The sequence below is a fragment of the Podarcis vaucheri genome (assembly GCF_965113315.1).
Source record: "Podarcis vaucheri genome assembly, chromosome: 1".
Classification (NCBI taxonomy): domain Eukaryota; kingdom Metazoa; phylum Chordata; class Lepidosauria; order Squamata; family Lacertidae; genus Podarcis; species Podarcis vaucheri.
Window position 1 is genome coordinate 70,835,355 of NC_138759.1, and position 25,061 is coordinate 70,860,415.

A 25,061-nucleotide genomic window follows, 5' to 3' on the forward strand; every position below is an offset into this window, starting at 1 on the left:
GAATTCCTGGAGTTGTATAATATCCCTACAAAATCTCTCTTCCCAGCTAAGCAGCAATCAGAAAGCAGCAGTGCCCAAGACAGGACTGCAGTTCTCTGACATCACCAAGGCAAATCCCCCAAGTTGTTCTTGCATGGCCTCTGCTTCCATAACAGACAGGGAAGCTTAGCATCAAGCTGCAACCCTTTCCTTTGGGACAATGCCTTCTGTTTCCGTCTTTTGAATTTTATTAGCATCTACGTATATTGTCTGAAAGAACGCCTCATGTTATTAAAGCTGACCCAAAGCAACCTGCTGACTGAAGGTGACAGTGCTGTTACTCTACTTGTTGTAGAACTCACTTAGCCAGAATGTGCACTCAGTTTTGCAATAGGGGCTCCAGAGCATGTGAACATGGTAAATACCAAAACAGAGAAGATGAAATAGAATTGCTTAGTCAACAGTTACGAATGGAAAAGGGATTTCAGAGGGGAAGCACAGAGCACACAACAGCTCTGAAGGTGTGTACACATAATGGCACTTTACCATTTCAAGTAATTTCAAGGGAGTGTGACATAAAATAAAAAGGGATGAGAAAGGAAGAGGAAAAGTCAAGGCAATCGCTCTTTCATAATACCCTACAGGGTTATATTGGGAAACTGCAGGAGGCAATTCTGGGAAGGGAGGAGTCAAATGGCAGCTTGACCCACTGAGCTTTGTGGTATGTAATATTCCCACTAAAAGACCAAGATCAAGTGTTCAGCCCAGCTGTATTTATAAGGCTTTGCACTGTGTGGACATCAAAGACCCTCCCAAAGATCAAGAGACCCATAAGCATTCTGGTGGGGGTACATAATATTAGATGAGATAATAAAGTTATCTGTGTTTAATTTTAAATTTACTAGTGGAAAATCAAATGGGGACCCTGAGAGTGAACCACCTCCTTCAGCACCGGTACAGAGTGCCTTGGAAGAGATCAGCCCAGAGATAAAAGCCAAAATAGAAGAAGAGGCTTATAACAAAGGGTGAGTATGTGTGCATTCTGAATTCTTAAAGAGGGAGGCTACATTATGGGCAATTTATTTTAATTAATAGATAGTGCAGATGTGTATGGGTTCCTCTTGCTTTCATGAATTTTATAGGCTGCTATGCAAATAAATGATTTGCAGAAATGTAGAATCTTTCTAATAATAATAAACAATAATAATTTTTTATTTGTATCCCACCCTCCCCTGCTGGAGCTGGGCTCAGAGCAGCTAACATCATATTAATAACACAATATACATAAAAATAAGCAATCAATCGATTAAAATGCATCCCAAAATTAATTCAAATAAATTAAAATTAAACTAAACAAATGGCAGTCCTCAGGTTAAATTGAAAGCAGTTAATACTTGCCAGGAACAACTGTTTCCACTGATATTATAAGAACCTGGAAAACCTCCTTCATGCTTGTCCTTATACTGCAAATATGGGATTTCCAAAACAGAACAAATTAACACACACACACACACACAAAATTCAGTGAGATGATAGTCACATTTCATTCCTTTGTTTTCTCATCAGTTTCCATTGCCTTAGCAGTTGTGCATGTACATTTAAGCAAAAACAGAAGGGCACCATGTATTCAGAAGGCTAATAACAATTAAGTTGAGAAAAAGAATTAAAACAAAACTGTAACCAAAAAAGCATGATTCATATCACAAATTATGTCTAGTGATTCACTGAAAGTCATTGGGCTCATATATCTGAGTAACAGAGCCAGTTCCAAAGTAGGAGCTTTGTTGTTGGTGAGACAACTAGAACCCTGAGGTAGTGTGTGTGTGTGTGTGTGTGTGTGTGTGTTTAGCATATAAACCAATAAGACATAATGTCTGTTAATTTTAAATATATACAAACTCTGTTCATGTTTAGAATTCTATAACAAGTAGGAAGGTCAGAATTCCCCATTTAGAATGTGTCTACAAACACAGTGGTTTATTATGTAACTTGGCTCCTGCCTCTGTACCACTAGGACTGTTAGCCCAGGAAAGAGACTGAATACTTCTGCTAGCAAATACAAAGTAGCTTCCCATGGTCTTTGGAAGAAAGCTACACCACTCAAAGCAGTTTGAAACTGATTTGGATTCCACATCGCCCAGATTATTTGCAGTTATCACTAGTGTTTAAAGAGTAATGCTATAATCTCTACTACACTGCTAGACTCTATCAATCTTGACTGATCTGAAGAGTTTATCATAAGTGTCTTCCAGCGTTGATAATTGGGATAGGGGGACTATGGCCTCTATAGGTGTCACAGTTGGAAAAGCAACTGTGTGGCATTTTAGCAGGGACATGTTCTCAAAATAAACAGGACTTACTCAGATGTCATTATTACATTTAGCTATAATTATGTGTGGGTAGTTTGCATGTGCTCTTCTCTCATCACGATTCATGGATATCCAACTGAGCCCATTCCCCACCTGCATGTTGGAATATTCCATTTGCTTTTGTTGGTAGTATTCCTGTTTATCAAGGCTAGCCCATTGATCATGAAGCAAATTTCAGACCCAGCTATTGTGTTTGGATGAGGTTGTATTTTGTCTTACATTTAGTTGGGAATTGTTTTCCTTATTTTGGGCAAATTCTGTTTTACGTTGGTTGTTTCTAAAGCTAGTTGATACAGCAATAGCCTCTCAGGTCAGATTTAGGTGACATTATAGTACCCTTTGCATGTTGATCACCCACAAGGGGCTCCATGAAATCAAGGGGCAGTGGAACCGTACGATTGGCCCTGCCCCTGAAGCTGCGTGGCTACCCACCTGATTCAAACTTTGAGAGAAATGCCATACTAGCAAACAAACAAAGAAGAGTTTGGATTTGATATCCCGCCTTTCACTCCCCTTCAGGAGTCTCAAAGCGGCTAACATTCTCCTTTCCCTTCCTCCCCCACAACAAACACTCTGTGGGGTGAGTGGGGCTGAGAGACTTCAGAGAAGTGTGACTGGCCCAAGGTCACCCAGCAGCTGCATGTGGAGGAGCGGAGACGCGAACCCGGTTCCCCAGATTACGTGACTACCGCTCTTAACCACTACACCACACTGGCTCTACAAAGCCTTCCTTCACTCTGCTTTTCCTCAATGAATTTCTAGGTTTGTTCAAAATGCATACCTTATTATTATAGACTACCTGGGTAACTTGGAAACCAACCTTAGATTATCAGATATATTTTTTAAAAATAGGACAGTGACAATGGTGACATCAGGAGCAAGTACAGTAGAAGCATGAGGCAGACTGAATAAGGTCACTGTGATTGTTTAATTTTTTTGTCTGAGCCATGCAGCACAAATGAATTACGCTCTTTATTTAAAAATGAAAAAGAAGAGTACACACGTCTTTTTTCCTCTTAAAGTTATCAGGAAGGCTTAAAGAAAACCAAAGAACTTGAAGAGCTGAAAGAAGATGATGAAGAGAAAATAGATGAGAGCCCCAAAGAATGTGTAGCAGGTGAAAGCGACGATGAAATCAGCAAGCAGCACAGGTGAGAAAACAGCTGGAGAGGGAGGCAGGAACCTGTGGCCCTCCAGATGCTGTTGGACTTGAGCACCCATTGATTGAGCCCACCCAGCATAGCCAATGATCAGAGATGATGGAAGTTATAGTCCAACAACAGCTGGAGGTCTCTTCTCTGATTTAGAAAGTGAATATTAATTTGTATTATTAAATGTGTGCTGCCTTCTGGGATGCTTTGGAGAATGCCATCAGTGGGGTAAAGCTACTCCAACCAGCTTTTTTAGAACAACTCTTCCAAGCAAAAATAATTTTATGGGCAACAGAGGCAAGGTTACTGTTGTTCCTGGAAAGATGAAATTTAAACAGATAAATTCAGGTTGGCATTTTATTGTTCGTATGAGCCAATGGGTAAAATTTATAGAGGCATTGGGACAGAGTGCTTTCATACATGATGATTCAATCGCATTTGAGCCTCTAAAATACATTTATGTTACATGAAGGAGAAAGTGAGGGATTGTAGGAATATCCTAAGCAGTTAAAAGACTCTGGGCACAGACTTATGAGGCAAATCTGCATAGAATATGCATATGCTATTCTGTAACCAAAAATGCACACTGAAGACAACTTTCAAAGCATGGGGGGAACAAACTCTGACTCTTGGTGTCAAAACTTAATTTGCCTTAATTAAGATGCCAAGCGGCTGGGTCTTAGTGGTACTGTGGTTTGCCTTGCTGCCTTCTAAGCAAAGTTTTGAAAAACGTTTTTTGCAGGTGGGAGTGGAGGAGATATGGAGGCCAGCACAAAAGTCCTAGGGCTTGGGCCTACCCCTTAAAATCACTGCTAATAAATAATAAATTTTTATTTGTATCCTGTCCTCCCCGGCCAAAGCCAGGCTCAGAGCGGCTAACAACAAGAAGTAATACTCTTTACAAACTGATTTAGAACAAGAGCTGTTAGAATACTTGTGTGTTACCTGTTTGTTTTCAATACTCTTAGCCTATGTTTTAAATGGTATAGCTGTGAAACCGAAGTCAAATTTAATGAATATGCTGGCTTCCTTGACAGTCAGCTTCTCATCTAGTTTTTATTGGAACCTTTGATGGCAGTTTCATCTCATGATGAAAAATCTAAATGACTGTACATGCCACAAATAGTGCATCTTTCTCCTGATGCCGACTGTAATACTTTTAATATGAATATGTCAATTTTCATCTCAAAAAACAAAAAGAGAAAAGATATGTATTCTGAAAGTACTAAAATTGAGACAAAAATAATGAACTACTTCATGCTCATGGGGACAGCTGTACCTTTGATCCTGTGAGATATGACCTGATGTGGATAGCCATCTGTACTGCTAAGCCATTCAGTCTTAAATGATATGGTAGCTTTCCAAATAACGGAACTACCTAACTTGTAACTTCTACATACTTGCTTGATTCCTTTTCATTTTACAGCAAACTTGAAGTTGTTATCCACTATGTACAAATACTGTACCCCAAACTGCATAAACACTGGAACGTGCTCTGGATTGTAGCTGCTGTTACCGTCATTTTTGCTGTGGTGCTGGGAATCTCCAGTTTATACAACTACTTTTCCTCCTGTACTGAGTTGTCGACTGGGCCACGAGTGAAAGCAACCTGTTCTGCTGTCCAACAATACTTCTGGTGGAACTCAGGACTGCAGCATGACCAGCGCACGGAATAACAAAAGCCTGAACGGGGAGGAGAACCGCTTAACGATACAGCAGTAAGCACCTGTTTGAGAACCGAGGTGCACAAAGCAGAGTGGTGCTTTGTCACTTTTGTGGTGGTTAAATGTGATCAGTAACCTACTGCTTAATTTCGTCTGTGCCATCAGACTTGTGAATGCCGTGTGATTTTTATCTAGCCAGATGCACCAGCCAATAAATGCTGTTCTCTCTTTCATGCTAATTGTTATTTGATTGATGTGTCTGAATATCACTACATGAGAATATAACGATAGTGTTTGACCAAAAACTGGGCATTGACATCTAGGTTATAGGTGGAACACAAATTCCAGTGCTTCTGAGGGATGTCACTTACGGCCTTCTTCCTATATAAATGTCAGCACTGATTCCTTCTATAAATTTCAGGGGCTTTTCAATTTATTTATTTTTAGCCCTTAGCGTTATAATAGATTAGAGAATTGATTTCACAATCATAAGGAATAAGCAAAAGATTAAATGGAAAAATACTAAAGGCATTGTGTCCTGGCTACAAGCTGGTGCCAATGGTCTCAAAACAGGTTCTCGGCATGAATGGAAGCAGGAACATTTGTCACTCCACCACACATGCAACATAACTTGCAACACAGTCTTTGTTACTTCACACATACTTTGTTCATTCTTTTCTTTTTGAATGGGGAGATTTCACCAGAGTCGTGTGCATGTGGTACATGATACACATGGTGTGGTTCAGTGGAGGTGCCCAATCAGTCACATACAGTCTCTATTATGCATACAGAAGACATGCTCTAGTAAGTGTGAAATGGCTCTGGGTCTGCAAAATCTGTCACCTACATTGGTGATAACTGGTGACCTGCTGTAAGCACAGCAAACTGAAAAGAACTACATTGCATTCATATAAGAAGGCGTGGTATATTTGCAGAAGAGGACTGACATTTCTGTTAGGGGACAGCCAATGGAATGTAAACAACACAGATGTGGTTTTACCATTTGTTATATACTGAGCTTGAAATTCATACTCGACTCAGAGTATATTTCATCATTCATGAAGCTTTCTATTGGAGGAAGCATCTTGTGTGATGTTTGTGCTCAAACTGTGCTAGCCTTTTGCACAAGCTTATCTAGCGTTCATTTGTGTTTGAAATTGATAACTTCTCTTGTATTGGAATTGGAGGCACAGAAGGAAGTGTTGGAAGCATGGTGAGCTCTGATTCAGACAGGATATTAATAGCTTTTCCTAGCTGGGCCTGAGTTCAAAACTCTGTTGAACACTTAGACATATTGTAGGAACTTATTCTTGCAGGAATCTGTTTTATCCGTTGAGAAGGATAAAGAGGTAGAGCCCACTATAAACTTATAATTGATGTCATTTGATGCCTGATAATTTATCTTCAGTTTAATGAGCGTTAGAGTCTCAGGAATTAGAAGTGTGATTTTAATTTTGATTCAAGCAGCTGTTTGAAACACAACTTTGAATTTTCAGATATGTCTCTAAGCGGCTCCAGAAGAGTAAAATATTGTGATTAAGTATGTTTAATAAGGCTAATGAGAAAGTGTGTCATTTGATCTCAAACTGGAAGAGGGGAATTACAGGGGGGGCAAATAATCAAATTAAAGGTTTTTTGCTGGCTTTTGGAAGATATGACTTTGATATGGAATAGATACAATGTAGTTTTTCACTCTAGTGAAATATAGTTGAGGCACACCTTCTGCTGCAGACAATCAGGAAATTAGGAATAACAATGATATTGCAAAAACCCAAATCAGAAAGCTATTTTATGTAAACTGCTTGATTTATTTATTTATTTAAATTAGGTGGTTTATATATTTTGTTCAATAAGTAAAAGGGAAAAGTTAACTCCCTAGACAGTGGAACGTTTCTTATCAGGTGATCAACCAACTTTACAAAATTAAATTCTGATATTAGTAGTTCATTTTGTTCAGCTATGGTCAGATCATGGATCTGCTCATAAATTGCAGGAATGAGCTCCATGACCTTTCTGGAGTGAATTCTCTACCATTTTCCTCCCAATCTTAACCACTGCTAAAGTTTACATTACCTCTGAACCAAACCACTGTTTGCTGCTAACCAGAATTTTAAAACAAACTTTCACTTTCTGTACAATAGCAAACCATAATTAGTATATTAACCATCATTAAAGTCAATGCTGATGTAAGCCTTAATCATGATTAAAGCCAATGGAAGGAATTCACATATGGAGGTTGGGGTTTGAGCATGCAGGTGGGGCAGAGCATGTAGTCCCAAGTCCTTAAGCATGGTTAAGGCAGCAGAAATGTTAAACCTGAACCAACGCTATGGGATAATACCAATGTAAGTTGAGAGGCAACACCTCATTCTGCATTTTCTTCCCTTACAATAATTCTACTGTGAAACCACTGCATTTTTTTTAAAGTAGAATTACTTAAGATGCATAGCTTTGACACATAGGGCCATCTACCTGCTACAAAAATGATTTACTGTTTCACTAATTACTGTATTGGGAAAGCAGTTTAATGTATAGAGCACCTGAAATGTCAGTCTTCTTGTTAACAGGATTTTAGACCAAACATAATTAAATTGTTAATAAGTATTGGCTCAATGGGTTACAAATCAGTGCCATATTTTTTGAGACAAAAAAAAGATTATGCATTTTGGGGGGTCTTTCTAAAAAAAAGTTCTGTTCCTTTAAATTCATAGGACTCATGTGGCTACAAAGAGCAAGTCAGCAATCTTACACCATACACACCAAAATAGGATTTTGTTTTGGGGTGGTTGTTTTTTTTGGAAGTGCAATATTTTATTTATTTGGCTTTAACAAGACACATGTGTATTTTGTGCACAGCACTGATGTTTTAAAGTAGGTGGAACTCGAGAGGCACTATTTTGTGTATCCTGTTTTAAATTTTGTAAAACTTTGCACAGGTGTGCTAGTATTGTACTGTATAGCATCACATACTTGAGATTTGGAAATAAAATATTGTTTCAGAGTCCTCTGTGTTGCTCATGTCATCTGTGACTTATTTATTCTGTGCATGGGCACTTAGGAATTCCATCAGAGAACACAAGTTGTATGTATGGAATGATTAGCGATAAGAAAAAAATAGGTGCTGAAATTTTCTTTCTTTCTCTCTACCCTGTTTTCAGTAATACAGGGTGAAGCACTCATCTTCTCAAGTGTGCTTTCTGTACAAACACAAGTTTAAATGGAAATGGAAACACAAAAACAATCAGGAATAAATTTAAAGGCTTCCATTATCCTTTCAAGTGCAATTGACACTGTGTAGTTTTTAAAGCACAGACCTTTTTGAGACACAAGGTTTGCCTCTAGGGACAAGATGTTGTCCATCAACCCAACCTTGCAAAATCCCCCAACTTATAAATGTGCTTTTGCCATGTTGTTTTAAGATTTATTTGACCCCCTTTGCTATATGATCACAGCCATTCTGTGATGACGTAATGAATGTGATTTACTGGAGTTATGTAGTCAATTGCTTTTGGCTACATGATGGCATTACTAAGGGAAAATAAAGTCAGTAGCTTTGCATCGTTGCCCTAGCTCAAAATGGCTGTGAGGTCAGTGTGGGGATAGAACATGACTCAACTAGGATGTCAACGTCATCATTTTCCCATTGCTCACCCTTACTCTTTCCTCAGCGCTAGATTCATGGCGGTGTGGGCTGTTCTGCCACACAGTTCATTAAGCCAAGTGGGCACAATATTGAGAAGATCAATAATTGAGAAGATCCATTTGGGGGCGAGCAAAATTTTGGCCTTGCACAGGTCACCATATTATGACAGATTACCAAGTCCCACCTTTACCTCTACGGATCTATATAGCTAGATTCGGAGTGTTACTTAGGCTGCCTTGTTCTTAGCAATGGGGGCATCTTTCACCCCTCCGATACCTGTCCCAACACAATGGGTGAACACTTTTTTCATCATTTTTTGGAGGGGAAACAGCACACACTAAAGGGAGTGATCCTTTGGAATCAAGAGAAAACCTTCATGAAAAACACCACGACTCAGGCACTTTTGGTTTCTCTCTGTTAATCGTTTTTCCAGACTTCAGTTCTTCACATTTTCTCATCAGTTTGCTTTAAAATAAGGAAGGTGACTTCGAATCACACTCTCTGTGTGCATTTGGCTATTTTGTCATGTTCCGTTCACAGCTTCTTGAGGAGTCACTTGGCCACGCTCAGTGCATGCCCTAATGGCATCTCTTCTACCTTAGATGTGATCGTGACACTGCTGTCAGAGACTGGATCCTAAGTATAAGCACAAGTTGAATCACTGCGTCTAGTTTCAAATAAAATCAAATTTTGATTCTATATTGAGATTCCTGCATTGAAGGGGTTGGACTAGACAACGACTCAGGATCCCTTCCAACTCTACAATTCTATAATTCTATCCCTTCCCAAAAACAGAGTTTGTAAACCATTACCTCAGTCAAATATTCATTTTTTTTCATCTTTCAACCATGCATCTAAATTATAAATTTATATCAAAAGTTCTGATTTCCATGTTTTTACATATAAGGTAATAAACAGTTTTACACACCACACCCGCAGCTTCTGGCTAACAAGTGATTAGGCTGAATGAAGGATAAGTGACTCACAACTGCCTAAACAGGAACTATCACAGAATGAGCACCCCAGAGCTATAGGGGAAATCTTCCCGTTGTTTATAAGACGAAGAGTATAACATCGTGTTATCTCTCTTCCTCAGCTGTACGTTTTCTGAGTCAGCACTAGTTTTATTTTCCAGGCTGCCCCCTAGCTTTTTTTGGGGGGGTGTCATGCGTTTCCACTTAGTGACCTTGACCTGTGGGATGGCTTTTGAGCTCAGCAACAAGTTCGTTCCTGCCTGCGGTGGAGCACAGTGGCCGTTCAGCAGTTCTCAAGGGAGGACCTCATTTGGAGATCACAAGGTGCGCAAGGCGTCACATTTTCAACACTGCAGGGTGGGAAGGAAGCAACCTGGTTTGAATCTCGACACCTGCTGTTCCCGAGGATGGCATCTCATGTTGGAGTTACAATCTTCTTTTTCTCAACCTGGATTGCAAGCATCACAACCCAGCACAATTTTCCTTTGGAAGGTACGTTTTTAGTATGTTGCTTGTACTGTTTTTTTCTGAAGTGTTTTGTAGCACTGTAAGGACAAGGTAATCGAATCCAGCCCACTATTCTCAGCAAGATTATTCACAGCTCTGCAAATTAATCCCGGATTGCAGTAAAATGAAACACAGAGCAGGCGGATACCTAAACAATAAGGGGTGCTTCCAGACTGCCACTGTTTTGGGGTGGGATTCAGACACATAGCAGCAAATTTGGCTGGCACCATTAAAGCTGACTTTATGCTCTCGCACAACAAACTTGTTTCTGGCCCCCAAAATGTGGACTCTTTGCAATAAAGATGCACTGGAACGGATGGAATAACACTTGCTTTGCCCAACATTGTATAACCTCTCTGCAAACAAATCAAAATGAATGCTCAATAAATAGCTAATGTCACCTAACCTCCCTACAAACTTTATGCAAACAAATCAGGACACTCAATAAACAGGCTGTCTGGAAGCAGCCAAGAATTCCTAAGTGTCTCCAGTTAAAGATGCAATTAGAATGTTAATAAATTATTCAAAAATGAAATTCTGAATCAGGTGTTACAAGTAATGTAGCAGTTACCTTAGCTGCAGAATCAGATATTTTTCTGTGATTTTTTTAAAAGTTTTATTTTTTTGCTTGGATTTGTTCCTCCCTTCCCTCTTATTATCTTCAAAATGTGTTTATCAACCAAACCACAAAAAACAAGGTTTTGAATCTACTGAGCAGTTCAAAAGTTTTTGCTGGTTATTAGTTTAATGACTTTTAAAATGATTTAAAGTTGCTCTGCTGAGTGCTAGCAAGCCATCTGTTTTTAGCCAGTAAGTTCACAGCCCAGGTTATAGTTGTCAAAGAGCACAGTCCAGCACTCTATCCCTGCTAAAAAAAAATCCAGTCACCACAAGCTTAATATACTTTTCCCTTTCCCTTTACTTGTTCCCACTGTTTCAGATAGAATCCCTTCCATTCCTCCTTTTCCTTCCTTGCAAATTCAGCCACACCCATTTCCACTTCAAGTCCTGAGAGAGAATAGCCAAGCCGCTGGATTGACTAATATAGCTTTATAATATGATCAAACTCTCCAGTTCTATCTGTCACTGCACAAGAGCTCTTTCAATGAAGTTCATTTTCCTGTTTCAAGTAAACTTCCTAATCTTAGGAAACTTAGGTTATGAGTAAAGCACTTAATAAAAAAAGATAGCAAAGTTATGTTGCTATTTGAAGCAGAAACTCCAAAAGACGCCATGGAATTTGTTTTAAATAATCTTATGCCCTCTAATATGTACTGTCCCTTCCTGCCTAATGGTAGTGTTGGCACTGAACACCACAAATATTTGCATGCACCGAGAGCACTCAGTTTGGTAAGAAAAATTGGTCCTTGGGGAGTAGAGTATTGTTTGAGGCAAATTGATGACTAAAGAGGAAAGAGGAGTCAAGATACACACAATGCTTATTTTTAAACCCTGCTCCCTTATTTTAAAAGAAAGGATGTCTCTTATTCCCAAGGCTAACTGTTCTGTAGAATACTGCAGATAATTTCTTCCCTCCAAATCTAATAGACCCTTATCATCTTGACTGTACCTCATTTGTCAAATGTTCTTTTTGAACAGCAAGTGACTTTGAATTCTAGTACAGTGGTACCTCAGATTACATATGCTTTAGGTTACAGACGCTTCAGGTTACAGACTCCGCTAACCCAGAAATAGTACCTCGGGTTAAGAACTTTGCTTCAGGATGAGAACAGAAACCGTACGCCGGCGGCACGGCAGCAACAGGAGCCCCCATTAGCTAAAGTGATGCTTCAGGTTAAGAACAGTTTCAGGTTAAGAACAGACCTCCAGAATGAAATAAGTTCTTCACCTGAGGTACCACTGTATTATGAAAGGGAAAAACAGTTTTCAATCCACTTTCTTCATGCCATTCATAATTTAATGCACCTCTATAATGTCCCTTCCTACTCAAATTTTCTCTTGGTTAAAAAATCCCCCATATGGTAGCCTATACTCATAAACTTCCTCAGGCTTTTCTCAAGACTCCAAGGTCTTGTTCCCAGCAGTGGCAGCCTTTGAGCTCTCAAATTTCAGCAGTACCCTGTACGATGACACTAAAATCAACCACCCACACACCCATCTCTTGCGCTCTACAGCATTGCTGAGGCACCCCTGCACCGTGGCGCCCAAACCAGTCCTGCTCCCCTAAAACTGCCTCTGTTCCTGGTCAATCCCTGTCAGTTCAGACCCTGTAAGTGTATATATTAAATTAAGACTTTTTGCTCTGATGTGCATCACTTTACATTTCCTTACACTGAATGACATTTGCCATTTTACTGTTCCTTCACCCTGCTTAGGACGATTTGCAATCCTGTTTTGTTTTAACCACTCCGAACCATTTTGTATCACCAGCAAACTTGGTAACTTCGCTGCTCACCCCTAACTCTAATCATTTATGAACACATTTAAAAGCACATGTTCCCAAACCAATCCTTGGATATCAAGGTGGTCCCAGGCTGTGTACATTATTCTTTTTACATTCCATTGTACTCTCATAACAATTCTTTAAGAGAGTGACTAGGCCGAAGGAGAGTTAAAACCCAGCTCTCCCTGATCCTTACTAACCAAAGTTAAAGAATATTGGTTATTGGGAATAGGCATGACCCTGGCTTGGAATGCTGGAGAGACTCAGCTAGTTGGTGTAATTATACAGTGGTACCTTGGGTTACATATGCTTCAGGTTACAGACGCTTCAGGTTACAGACTCCACTAACCCAGAAATAGTACCTCGGGTTAAGAACTTTGCTTCAGGATGAGAACAGAAATCGTGCTCCAGCGGCGCCGCAGCAGCAGGAGGCCCCATTAGCTAAAGTGGTGCTTCAGGTTAAGAACAGTTTCAGGTTAAGAACGGACCTCTGGAACAAATTAAGTACTTAACCCGAGGTACCCTGTACTTGACTTTATGTAAAGTAGCTCTTATAATTTTTCCACTCTTCAAAGTACATGAAATTAAAGATCAAATTTCTATAGGTAATCATTTGCTGTATTTCTTCTCTGTTTGCAGATGTTAAGACTCTCCAGTGCAGGATTTCTGGAATAACTCTTGTTTCACATGTTAACAATAAAGGTGTATTTAATTTTGTCACTGCACGACAAATATGCGAGCAGCTGGGGTTACAGCTGGCATATAAATCTCAGGTTGAAGAGGCTCAGAAGCATGGCTTTGAAACCTGCAGGTACAAAAAATCTTTCAACTTTTAAAATATTTTATTGTAGGTTGGCAAATAGACATCTCTTTGTAGATACAATATTTTAAAAATATTATTATAAATGAATCTAAAGCATGAAATAATTACCGTAAATATCTACACCTTATTCTGACTTTTCTTAGATTAAAAGTAATTTATCCATTCTGGGATTAAGGCTGCAATCCTAACCTCACTTACCTGGGAGTAAGCCTCATTGAATTCAATAGGACTTACGGTACATTGAGTTAGGATTGTGCTGTGACTGTCTCTGTTCATTTCTTTCACAGAAGGGATTTCAAATATTTAAGTCTAAGTCCATAGAATAACATCCAACATTAGTAGTACTCAGAGTAGACCAACTGAAAAATTGACTTCCCACCTCCGTCTCACTTGAACAGGATCCTGCTATCCCATATCACAAACTCCTTTTGAAACGTCCCCAGGTTTCCAAAGAGACGGGCTATGTGACAGGGAGAGTTGCTGTTCAATACTTGTAAGCCCCAGAGTCTCCTTAGGGTCACAGAACTGTGTAGATCCTTAGATCTCAGAAATAGTTAGTAATCAAATCATTGACATCTTTGCACATTTTTATAACATGTCTTTCCATTCCTTTTACACTCTTGTTTTACATTACTTACCATGTAACATCCTGACTGTGACATTATACAGCTTTTCATTTCCTGTTCTTGCCAATTTTATTAAGTCTGAATCTTAAACACAGTTATTAGGAAGTCAGCCCCACTGAACACAATGGGACTTGCTTCTAAACAGATGTGTTTCGATGTACAGAAATCGCTAAAGTCAGGGCTGGCCCAATATGTTTTGACACTTGCAGTGAAGTACAAAATGGTTCCTCCCCCTGCCCCCACCAGGGAAGAAGTGGTGTGTGAAGATCTACATCGGGAACGGGGGGGGGGGATAAATATCTAAATCGGAACATGGGTGGGAGGAGATCAGCAGCTCCTCCCTATGCCAAGAGGTTGCTGCCTGAGGGGATGCTGAGAAGGCAGCAGATCCAGTCTTCAAGGCGCATGCTACAGCTGTCACTGCTACTGTGGCAGTGGTGGCAGCGGGCATTGCATTCTTTGAAGGTTAGATCTGCTACTCCTATGGATCCTGCTGCCCAAATTGGTCACCTCATCTTGCCTCCTTGGTGGGATGTCCTAAATAAAGTTTTGGTTTTTTAAAACAACCAAGAAGAAAACTTTCTGTGTCCTTGAGATAGTGTAGTCGTGTGTGACAGACAATTGCTATTATTGGATGAGTTGTTTGATTATGCTGAAGAACCACATCAAATACATATTCAGCAGGAAGGTGGTATTAAATTTATACATGCTTATTTGCAAGTAAGCCAAATTGCACAGTGATGCAGTCCAGACCCATTCATAGGCATTTCATCCCCCTATTTAAACATATGACAATTTCAAGTGTTAGACTACAAATGGCAAATCTTGGAACCCGGATTGCAAATCCATAAAGTTGTCAACAGTAGAAAATATTGCCTATCTTTTTAAAGATAAACCTGTGAGAGAACCTTTCTACAGCATTATATGCTTTTCCTTTCTTCTATAAAAGCTCCATGTTGCAGAGTAGGTTGTCTAATAAGTGTCAGGGAGAAACAAAACGTGGGCCTCACACAATCAATCAATCAATCAATCAATCAATCAATCAGTAAGCAAGCAAGCTATTCAATGGCCCACAGTGACCAGAATAAACGTTCAGTTTAGCTTTTATATGCTAAATTTTATCAACAACATTCCTTGATATGGGCATATGCTTAACAGAAAAACAATGTTTTCTGTTGTAGTTTTGGCTGGATACAAGAAGGGTATGTTGTCATTTCCCGGATAACTCCAAATGAAAAATGTGGTAAGAATAAAACTGGAATAGTCATCTGGAGAACCAAACATGACTATCGAGTCCATGCTTACTGTTACAATTCTTCAGGTGAGTGAGCCAAGATAATGAATCAAGCAATAATATTTTGTATCAAATCTCTTTCTTAAGCGGATGTAGCGACATTTCATGTGAAGGCTATCCAGTTGCCATGAGATCATGGCCAGCCTGCGCCACCCACCCCACAACTTAAATTTTCCACCATCTCTCAGTTTACCCTGACTCTTGGATAAAAGGAACTACAAGTTACAGATAAACTTTCAACCTGAGAGAGGAAACTATCCGCTAACTTCTCTGTGTCCCCTTGGTCAAAGTGTATGGTATGAAAGGGCAGTAAAGCAGATAGGGCGGAGAATCATTGGGGTGTGTTATGGTATGTTGTTGTCAAGGTTTCAGATCAAGCTTTGTTACAGTGGACTCTCCTTTCTTTCAGGTTTTAAAGTGGAGGTTGGATGGCTATTAGCCAGAGATTATTTAGCTGCAATTCCTGCATTGCAGAGGGTTGGATTAGATGGCCCCTTGGGATCCCTTCAATTCTATGATTCTAAGATTCTTTGAATTAGGGATGGGATGGAGATATAAGGAATGAAGGGGAGAGCAGATAGGCAAAATTAAAAAGAAACATTTTTCTCTCTAAATTCTAAAAGTTCCCCAACTTATTTCATCATAAACCTCTTGAAAATTACTGATGGTGTACCAATTGCAATGCACTCTGCTAGATGGTGCATGATTTTTAATTGTATTTTATTGCTTCTTTTATTTCTTGTATGACAATTTACATTCCATACAATTCAAATTGTGATAGAAAAAGATACCCTGCTGGTTGATGCTGGATCAGAGTGTCTCTGTCCTTCACATGATGATGATGATGATGATGTTGTAGAAATTTCTGTACTGCCCTTCATCTTAGGATAACAGTGCATCTTACAATATAAAAACACAAAAATACTACCTAATAATGAGTGTGTTAATCTCTAACAGTCTTGGTGTAAAATGTACTTGGATAAATTTGTGTCCTCCCTGTGACTTTTGGCATCACTTAAAGACTCTGGTGATAAAAGTAATATCACTCTGTCATTCAGCATCCTATTCAGTCAATGAAAATGCGTCATCAAGCTTCCACCAGGGACTCATATGAAGAACTGTAAAGAGGTCATTTCCTTCTATTATATTAAAATGTACTCAGAATGGCCATTGGTGTCATAATAGCTTTCAAACTGTGTAAATTATATAAACGACCTTCAGAATAAGGGATTAGTTATTCCTCAGGATCACATTGGCAGCTCAATTCTCTTGCTGCATTTAATATATGAAAGCACCTGCAGGCTACCGGAGCACACAAAATGTGCCTTTAAAATGTGGCTTTAAGTACCACCACAATGTAATGGGTTGGGTAACTTTCTGAACCAATGTTTTTCCTGGCCTAAGGGCCAAACTAGATGAGATGTTAATTTTGTGAAAGCAATGAGTAAGTATGTCGTTTCATTTAAATAACCACTATTAGGACCAGATGTGCAGGAATTTAACGCTTTCGACTCCAATTATGCTCCCAATTTTCCTGTTGTGAGCAGGAGAAAGAGCCCCCAGCAAAACATTTTTTTTCCCTAATGGATATTCAACCTTTCCTGTTGTTAACTGTCATATTGCTGCTGACACCTCCTTCTTGTTTCTCAGGGATCCTACTTACGCTGATAGTGCAGTTCCCATCCAGCTTAGCTATTAGAGGCACTAGGATGATGAAGTGTACTTTAAACAAACAAACAAAAAGAAATAGAAATTACCACCTGATTTATGATGGTTGTAGCAAGGAGGAAAACGTTCACTGCAATTCAGTATGAAAAGTCATTTCAGCTGCATGCAAAATGCTAGTGTCAATACATCAGATTGCACTGCTTTCCCTCATCTTTTCAGACACATGGATTAATTCCTGCATACCAGAAGAAAGTACAACTGCATCCCTGGACGTTACTATGGAGGCAAACTCTACTTCTGCCGTCTATCCTCAGGACACTTCAGCAGCAGTTCAAACATCTGAGTCACAAAAAACTAAAGAGCCTTCAAAGCTGCTATATCGTATTATATGTGTATCGCAGACCATTTCACCAACAGCACCAACTACGGAGGATGTGATCCTACATCTCACGGCAAAACAAACTGCCTTTAGAAATGATTCTCTGTTTGGAGGTAAGAGCAACATCCCATTATTTAGCTTAGAGAATTAGATGTATGGCTGTTTTCATACTTTCCCCATGCCTTCTGGTCTTTTCCAGTGGTATAACAAAACATCAGTAGATGTGTTAATGCAAATAAAAGGAAAGCTAGGGCTTCATCTGAGGTTTAAAAATTCCATATTGAGTGGAGGTAAGGGAAAGGTGACATTTGGAAGCAAGCAAGAAGCTGTAAAGAATGTAAACTAAACCAGACCTGCAGGAGTGAAGGAGATTCTTCATTTCTGATGTATTTTAAGAATTATTTATTTTTGGCCTAGCCTGGATCTGTTTCAGAAGACTCTTATTTTAATATTACATCCCTTGGGGGGGGGGACTGACACCTGGCGTTAGTATGGCTGAGGAAGCCCCTGGTTTGAATCTTGCCTCCATCATGAACCCACTAAGGTTGTGTTCCCACTTTCATTTACTGTGCACTCACTTGCCTTTCCACATGACATTATCCAAAATGCAAATGAATCCTGTTGTTATAAAACAGTACTGTCTGAGATTTGTTTCTCAAACCAGCTTCACGCCAATGGGAATCTTACCTCCATACAGACTTGGAATATGCACAATCCAGTCATGGCAAAGAGGCAAAATGTTTAGAAACGCTAAATAGCTGTGCCTAGAACAACAACAAATCAACCAAGGGGTGGCTACCCAGGATCTTATGTTTAGTGGTGCCTAGGACCTAGGGCAGGATGTAAGTGGTGTTGAACTGATTGGAAACAGTGGCCACAGTGGTCTCAAATTCACCATATATGTAGGTGGGCTATTGCCAGGAAAGTCCAAGAAAGTTGCATTTGACTTCAAAAGAGGAAACTTCCCAAAAATTAGACTAGGGAAAAGGTAGATGAGAGAAAGTGAAGAATGCTTGCGGGTTGTTCAAAGCCACAGATCAGGAAAGGTAAAGTCTTAAGTGCAGGGAAAAGTGCCACCTACTCCAGAGGATTGAGGGGACCCGACGTGATGTTCTGATATCACATGCCCGAAGTCATGTGATATCAGGACACTGTACTTCTAAACATTGAGGGGGCCTGGCCCTTAAGTCAAGGGTCACATTCTCTTGCTGGAAGTAATCTGTCATAGGCCTAGTGCTGGCAATGAGTGGAATTAAAACAAGCAATGGGTGAGGACAGAGCCCAAGATAGGTGAGTACCACCTTTTCTCTCTTTCCACCATCCATTCCCCCATTTTCCTCTCCTTGATATCTGCATGAAATGTGGTTGAGGGCTATAACTTTTCCCCTCCCCCAGGTTTAGGTGGGTTTCTGCTGCTTACTTGCTTGTGGGAGGTGTGCTAGTTTTGAGATATAAGAGAGTTCTTCTTCCCCTGTATCCAAAAGGGCATGACAGTTGCTGCTCATTGTGGCTGCTGATGACAGGACAAAGTAGTTATGTCAAAGAATTCTTAGTCAATCTCATTTCAGTCCAGAGATACTGAGCTACAGAAGTGGTTTCAAAGTCTTTTTTATGGAAATGTCCTTCCAGGGTGGCCAGATAGAAAAGCAGACCACACTCCCGCACCTTTAATAGTTGATTAGAAGAGGGATCTTCAGCTAATCCTACTGTTGTGCAACCTATGCTGGCAAAAAAATTCCTATTCTACTAATTATTAAAGGTTCATGAGCCCTGTCCTCTTTTGCATCTGGCCATCATAATTTTTGCTAATGGAATTTGCCATCATAAAATGGGATTTACTCCCAGGTAAGCAGGTGGCGCTGTGGTCCAAACCACACAGCCTAGGGCTTGCCGATCAGAAGGTTGGCGGTTCGAATCCCCGTGACGGGGTGAGCTCCCGTTGCTCGGCCCCAGCTCCTGCCCACCTAGCAGTTTGAAAGCACGTCAAAGTGCAAGTAGATAAATAGGTACCACTCCGGCGAGAAGGTAAACGGCTTTTTCGTGTGCTGCTCTGCTTTCGCCAGAAGTGGCTTAGTCATGCTGGCCACAGGACCCGGAAGCTGTCTGTGGACAAACGCCGGCTCCCTTGGCCATTAAAGTGAGATGAGCACCACAACCCCAGAGTCATCTGCGACTGGACTTAACGGTCAGAGGTCCCTTTACCTTTACCTTTAAGTGTGCATAGCACTGCAACATTAGATTTTTCTCGTCAGTCTAGATGATGACATCATCTTTCTCCAACTCTGAGAGGACAAGAACATAAATAAAGTAATGCTAACAGGCATTTTGGGGTGGCTCAATGTTAAAAAAATTATCAGTGCCAAGATTAATTTACCAACTACGCCCAGGCTGAATCATATGCCAGGACACAGTGACTAATTAGTTGCACATGCTCTGTGGGGACAAGTTGTTCAGCAACAAAAGCATGCCAGTATGACAAAAATTCCTGCTGTTCTGTGAAGTTCCAGGGAAATTTTTTTGGCCACAAAATATTTTGTGTATATTTTTTTTTAAGTGTGCTGCTTCAAGACATTTTATAACACTTTTGGAGTAGAAACAAAACATGGTTTTTTAATTTTAAAAATCACATTTTCATATAAAATCACATAAATGAAAACAAAACCAACAGATCCATCAATATGAACAAAGGACATCCACAACTCAACCAGTCACAAAAACCAAATACAAGCTAAAACAGAAATATATTAGATACTTTTTTAAAAAAACAGGGAGAGAAAAGCAATTCCTGAAAACAACATTCCACAATGCAAGGAGTGTAACAGTAAATGTCCCTTTCTTGGCTGCATATCTCCTAAACTCTTGCAGAGCGGACAAGTCAACTGCTGAGAAGCGAGTCCCTGATACAGAGCAAGCTAGTTCCTCAAATCCTTTGGTCCTGAGCTGTATAGGTCCAAAACGCCCCCTTGAATTCCCATCCACAAATCAATGTTGTGTGCTGACCAGCCTTGGAAACCACCAGACATGATGGATTACCCTTCACACACTTTGATTCTAAAACAATCTGTTTCTCTCTCTAGGTGTACCCACTGCCCTCCTTGTGCTTGCCCTCATCTTCTTCACAGCAACAGTTGTTTTAGCAGTCTGCTATGTCAAAAAGTAAGGGTATTTTTTTGTTTTATTTGCTACAATAAATATCCATATGCATCTTTAGACATCTGCTGCCTTGACATGTGCGCATTCAACATGCTGACCAAGAAAGTGAGCCTTGGACTCTGCAAGTAGAATGCTTTGTGCAAGTCAGCCTCTAACCCTGTACCTTTACTGGCATGTATATTCTTTTATGCAGTAGAAACATAATACAGGTGAAGCACATTTGCATGTGTTCATATACAGTGTTCTGCACATGGAAGGGAAGTGCATTTACATAATCTGCATGTTATGGTCTCTTCATGGATGTAGCGGGGGGGCGGGGGGGCAGCTAACCCCAGATCAAGTAAAACAATAGAAATATTTAACTAACTGACCAATAACGTCAGTCCTGCTTCCCCCCCAACAAAGGCCCTGCCCCTCCTAACAAAAATCCTGGCTACGCCCATGTGTCTCTTGACCACCAGATCTGTGACCCTCTGTGGAACAGCAGCTCATAAAAGAAGCTAGCACTAGTACTCTGATCTGGTCCTGGGATTTTACCTAAATACATCCCTCAATTCTATTGGGGGATAAACACATGAATTGGGAACTGCTGTGCTGCACAGTTGCATTTATGTGGCTTTGGTGAGTTCAAAGCTAACTATACAGCATCCTAAGGGTTATCTGAGTTGTCCTTGCACCTTCTCAAGAGTATGTTCATTGCCTGCTTCAATTCTTTGAGTGGCAAGATGTTCCAGACATAGTGCAAGTGCTTAGTTTCCTTTGGAGAAGGGAGCATTGGAGACTTATGGTTACTTGTCCAATTTCCTAACTTGTTCCAAATTTTGTTTAAAGATACAAGAAAACATTTCCATTTACCAACAAGGAAGAGAAAAAGGTAGAAATTGAAACCAAGAACATGAAAGAAACAAAGACAAGCGTCAAAACACCAGAGCAGGAACCCAAGGGAAACGGGAAAAACATGGAAGAATCTCAAGCCAAGCCTGAACCACGGGTAAAATGTTTGGAAGCAGAAGTTTAAGAAATGGCATCCAAATGGACATATCTTAGATGAACAAATGACAGATATTAGCAAATTGTTTATAAATGGATGGTTGTAAATACTGCCAAAGTCAATATTTTTGTCTCTCTATGCAATTTGTACTTTATGCATATCAGCTATACCATGTCATTACAAAAATATGCCTAGTTCATTACAGAATTCCATAAATGGAAGGGTTAATGTGGAGAGGAGAGAAAAGATCTGATTCACATGGGAAAATGTGGCACAAACTTTGTAACTATGAAATGTTGTATCCAACTTTTCAGATAAAATTGTACTAAACACTTCCCTATAGGAATCACTTTAAGAAGGCAGTCTTCTCTCTCTCCCTATTTAAACCAAAGACAATTATAACAGAGCAATCATCTGCATAACATTCTGAGGTATGTTCCATCCTCTTCTATAGAGTTTTCTCTGCAGCAACTGTGTTTAGGATTAAAGCATAATATATCTCTCCAAAAAAATATGTTGCCATTGTCACATTCATTATCATACCACGGTATACCATTTTATTTATTAAGATTGCTCTAAAAAGACAATATAATTATTTCTATACAACTTCCAGGGAGATATATTTGGATACAATCTTTTGAAACAACACGATTGGTTTCGAATTATTATGGAAGGTTTTTCCATCTTAATAAAAAAAATTGCAGAAATCATTTTTGCAATGTTGTATGTTGTTGGGTGGCGCTGTGGGCTAAAGCCTCAGCGCCTAGGGCTTGCCGATCGAGAGGTCGGCGGTTCGAATCCCCACGGCGGGGTGCGCTCCCGCTGCTCGGTCCCAGCGCCTGCCCACCCCGGGGGCAAGTAGATAAATAGGTACCGCTTACCAGCGGGAAGGTAAACGGCGTTCCGTGTGCGGCTCTGGCTCGCCAGAGCAGCGTTGTCACGCTGGCCACGTGACCCGGAAGTGTCTTCGGACAGCGCTGGCCCCCGGCCAATAGATGTGAGATGGGCACACAAACCCCAGAGTCTGTCAAGACTGGCCCGTTCGGGCAGGGGTACCTTTACCTTTACCTTTATGGAGATCATCTGCAAACAAAAAAAGCATACAAAATCGGCTTTTCTTGCCATTAGTTAAACTCAAAGTGCATATGTCAGGCCATAGTAAATTGTTTATCAATGGTATGTTCAAAATGCCACCATTACTTATAGAAGTCTAACTATATTTACACCAAAGTAAGTAAGTAAATCCAGTGGCGTAGCGTGGGTTGTCAGCACCTGGGGCAAGGCAAGTAATTTGCGCCCCCTAACCAGTGGATTTGCGCCCCCTAACCCTAACCCCCAGATGTTGCGTCCGGTGCGGCCGGCCCCCCCTGCACCCCCCACGCTACGCCACTGAGTAAATCCAAGAAGGTTCAGTGGGACTACCTAGTAAATTTTACTTCTCAAGATGGGCAATGCATATTGAATTGATTTTGGATGTAGGCTGGAATTACACATAGGAAAGAAACTGGCAAGTAAACACAATGGATAAGATCCAAGTTCCACTTCATTTCATGTATGAGAGGAATCCTACTACAGAGCTATGTTTTTAGCATCCTGAATAACTGTTACACAACACTTTTGCCAAGCCTGAATCAGTAGTCAAAGTTCAATGAACAACACAGTTCTTAACATAGCAAAGCATCACTGAAGCACACATGTCCACCTAAAAGACAAATAAATTATCTGTTGAAATCTGATTTACTCTACCTCTTGGAAATGAACCCTTGCAGGAAATACCTGAAAACAGTTATACAAAGAATTATGGGCTCCATTCAATAGAAACTGACAAGCTGCCATTCTTCAATAACATATGTAGGATTCCCACACTTGATCTCCAGATGTTTGTTGACCTTTATGGAAAGGGGGAGACTTGACTATGTACTTCCTGCAGGAAATATGCAAGATACGAAAATATTAAACCAGGTTTTGTTGCAAATAGTTTTCTTGAATATAACTTTAACAGACCATTTAGTACACCAATGGCTACAATCAGTTCTTCAAGATACTATTACCCATGCTTATTATTGATTTTCTCAGTGCGTTGCCAGAGACTCCTTGTTTATCAGGATTTTTTGTACTGTGGATTGTCCATCACCACTGAATGTCTGTCTCATGCAGCCGCAGGGAGTAATCTACCAGTCCAAATCACATGTGGTAAGGCCCAGCCTTGCATGAACTGAATGTGCACTTAGAATGCCCCCCAGTTCTTAACATGTAGGGGGTTTGCAGCAAACAAGTCCATGTGGAAAGGGTTCATGAAGGTAGGAAATTTTAAAACTACTAATGTAATTGATCCCGCATGTTATTTTTATAAAAACTTCTGTTTAGTCCTTTTTAGTAGTGGTTCCCAAACTTTTCTCCATGGACCACTTGAAAATTACTGAGGATCCTAGTGGACATGATGGGAACACAGACTCGTTCCCAAGAGTGGTTGCAGTAGCAAAATGCCAAATTTTGAGAAAAGGAAAGATTCTGTGGTATGCAGGTAGGCAGTCAGTTCCAACATAGCTCTTGTCCCAACAATGGGAGAAAAATTAGGTTTTCAATGAGTGAATTTAAGTGCATTTTCGAATCTGAAATCCATGTTACAAATTATTTGCCATGCAATCCTATACATTTCTGCAGAGCCCTGACCTGTTGATTGGGACTTATTCCCGATCCCACTAAGCACAGTATAAAATTTCAGCCTTTGACCCTGTTTCTTTTCCTCTACAAGCAAACAAGACTCACCCAGCTTTTTTGCCATGGATTTAGAAAGGGCCATGGGTGTAGCCGGGGGAGGAGCTGCCCCCCTAAATCAAATAAATAAAAATACTTAATTGTCCAATTGCGTTGCAGGTAACTCAGTTCTGCCCCCCTCCTTACATAAAGCCTGTGCCCCCTAAAATAAATCCTGGCTACATCCATGGAAAGGGTTTGTGTATTATTGTTGTTGTTGTTGTTATTTACTTAAGTATTATTTCAAACACATTAATTGTTGGCAGTATGGCCGCCATAACTCTCCGGTGGGAATTATTATTCCTTGTGAGAAGGACGAATAAGGGCTGGGGGAGAGGGCTGCATGCGTTTTATTCTTATCGGCTGGTGAGTGGGTGGGAGAATTATAACCAAGCGGGACTGTAAAACTGCAGCCCGCTTTGGATGCTTTGGCAAAAAGGCGATATAGAATCGCAAAGCTGTAAGAGTTGGAAGAAATGACGAAGCGCGAACTGCCTCACTGGAACTGGAGAGAAGAAGGGGAGCGTGTTAACCCTTTTATACCAGAGTCGGGAGGGGATACTAACACGCCCAGAAAGAGAATCCCAACAGGAATTCTCACGAGGGCAGCTTCTGTCCGTCTCCTAGCAACCAGAAAAACCAACGGCAGGAAGAGGGCGCGCGGGGGAGCGGGCGAGGG

General features: G+C 40.3%; 2 protein-coding genes and 1 long non-coding RNA gene across 9 annotated transcripts in view; 2 read left to right on the forward strand and 1 right to left on the reverse strand.

Annotated features, from left to right (window-relative positions):
- The window catches only part of IRAG1 (inositol 1,4,5-triphosphate receptor associated 1), a 95,084-nt gene extending 86,917 nt beyond the window's left edge, over positions 1-8,167 (forward strand). For both annotated transcript variants that reach the window (XM_082192835.1, XM_082192836.1), the window contains exons 33-35: positions 885-1,004; positions 3,371-3,499; positions 4,926-8,167. In XM_082192835.1, coding sequence (XP_082048961.1) covers positions 885-1,004; positions 3,371-3,499; positions 4,926-5,175 — 499 coding nt within the window. In that variant the 3' untranslated portion in view covers positions 5,176-8,167. The remainder of the gene's footprint in view (positions 1-884; positions 1,005-3,370; positions 3,500-4,925) is intronic.
- Positions 8,168-10,034: 1,867 nt separating this feature from the next.
- LYVE1 (lymphatic vessel endothelial hyaluronan receptor 1) lies at positions 10,035-22,137 on the forward strand. Its single transcript, XM_082194919.1, has 6 exons — positions 10,035-10,272; positions 13,331-13,502; positions 15,322-15,461; positions 17,322-17,594; positions 20,559-20,637; positions 21,466-22,137. The coding sequence occupies exons 1-6, from the start codon at positions 10,188-10,190 to the stop codon at positions 21,650-21,652; spliced, it is 936 nt and encodes a 311-aa protein (XP_082051045.1). The 5' UTR covers positions 10,035-10,187; the 3' UTR covers positions 21,653-22,137.
- A 1,013-nt stretch (positions 22,138-23,150) lies between these two features.
- LOC309516877 lies at positions 23,151-25,052 on the reverse strand. Of its 6 annotated transcripts, none has more exons than XR_014213054.1 (3): positions 24,949-25,001; positions 24,395-24,456; positions 23,151-23,549 (listed from the first exon to the last, which is right to left on the reverse strand). It is a non-coding gene; the product is annotated as an uncharacterized lncRNA (long non-coding RNA). The 6 variants fall into 6 exon arrangements; XR_014213055.1 differs by having other exon boundaries at positions 24,926-24,994; XR_014213053.1 differs by lacking the exon at positions 24,395-24,456 and having other exon boundaries at positions 24,949-25,052.
- Between the last annotated feature and the right edge of the window lie 9 nt (positions 25,053-25,061).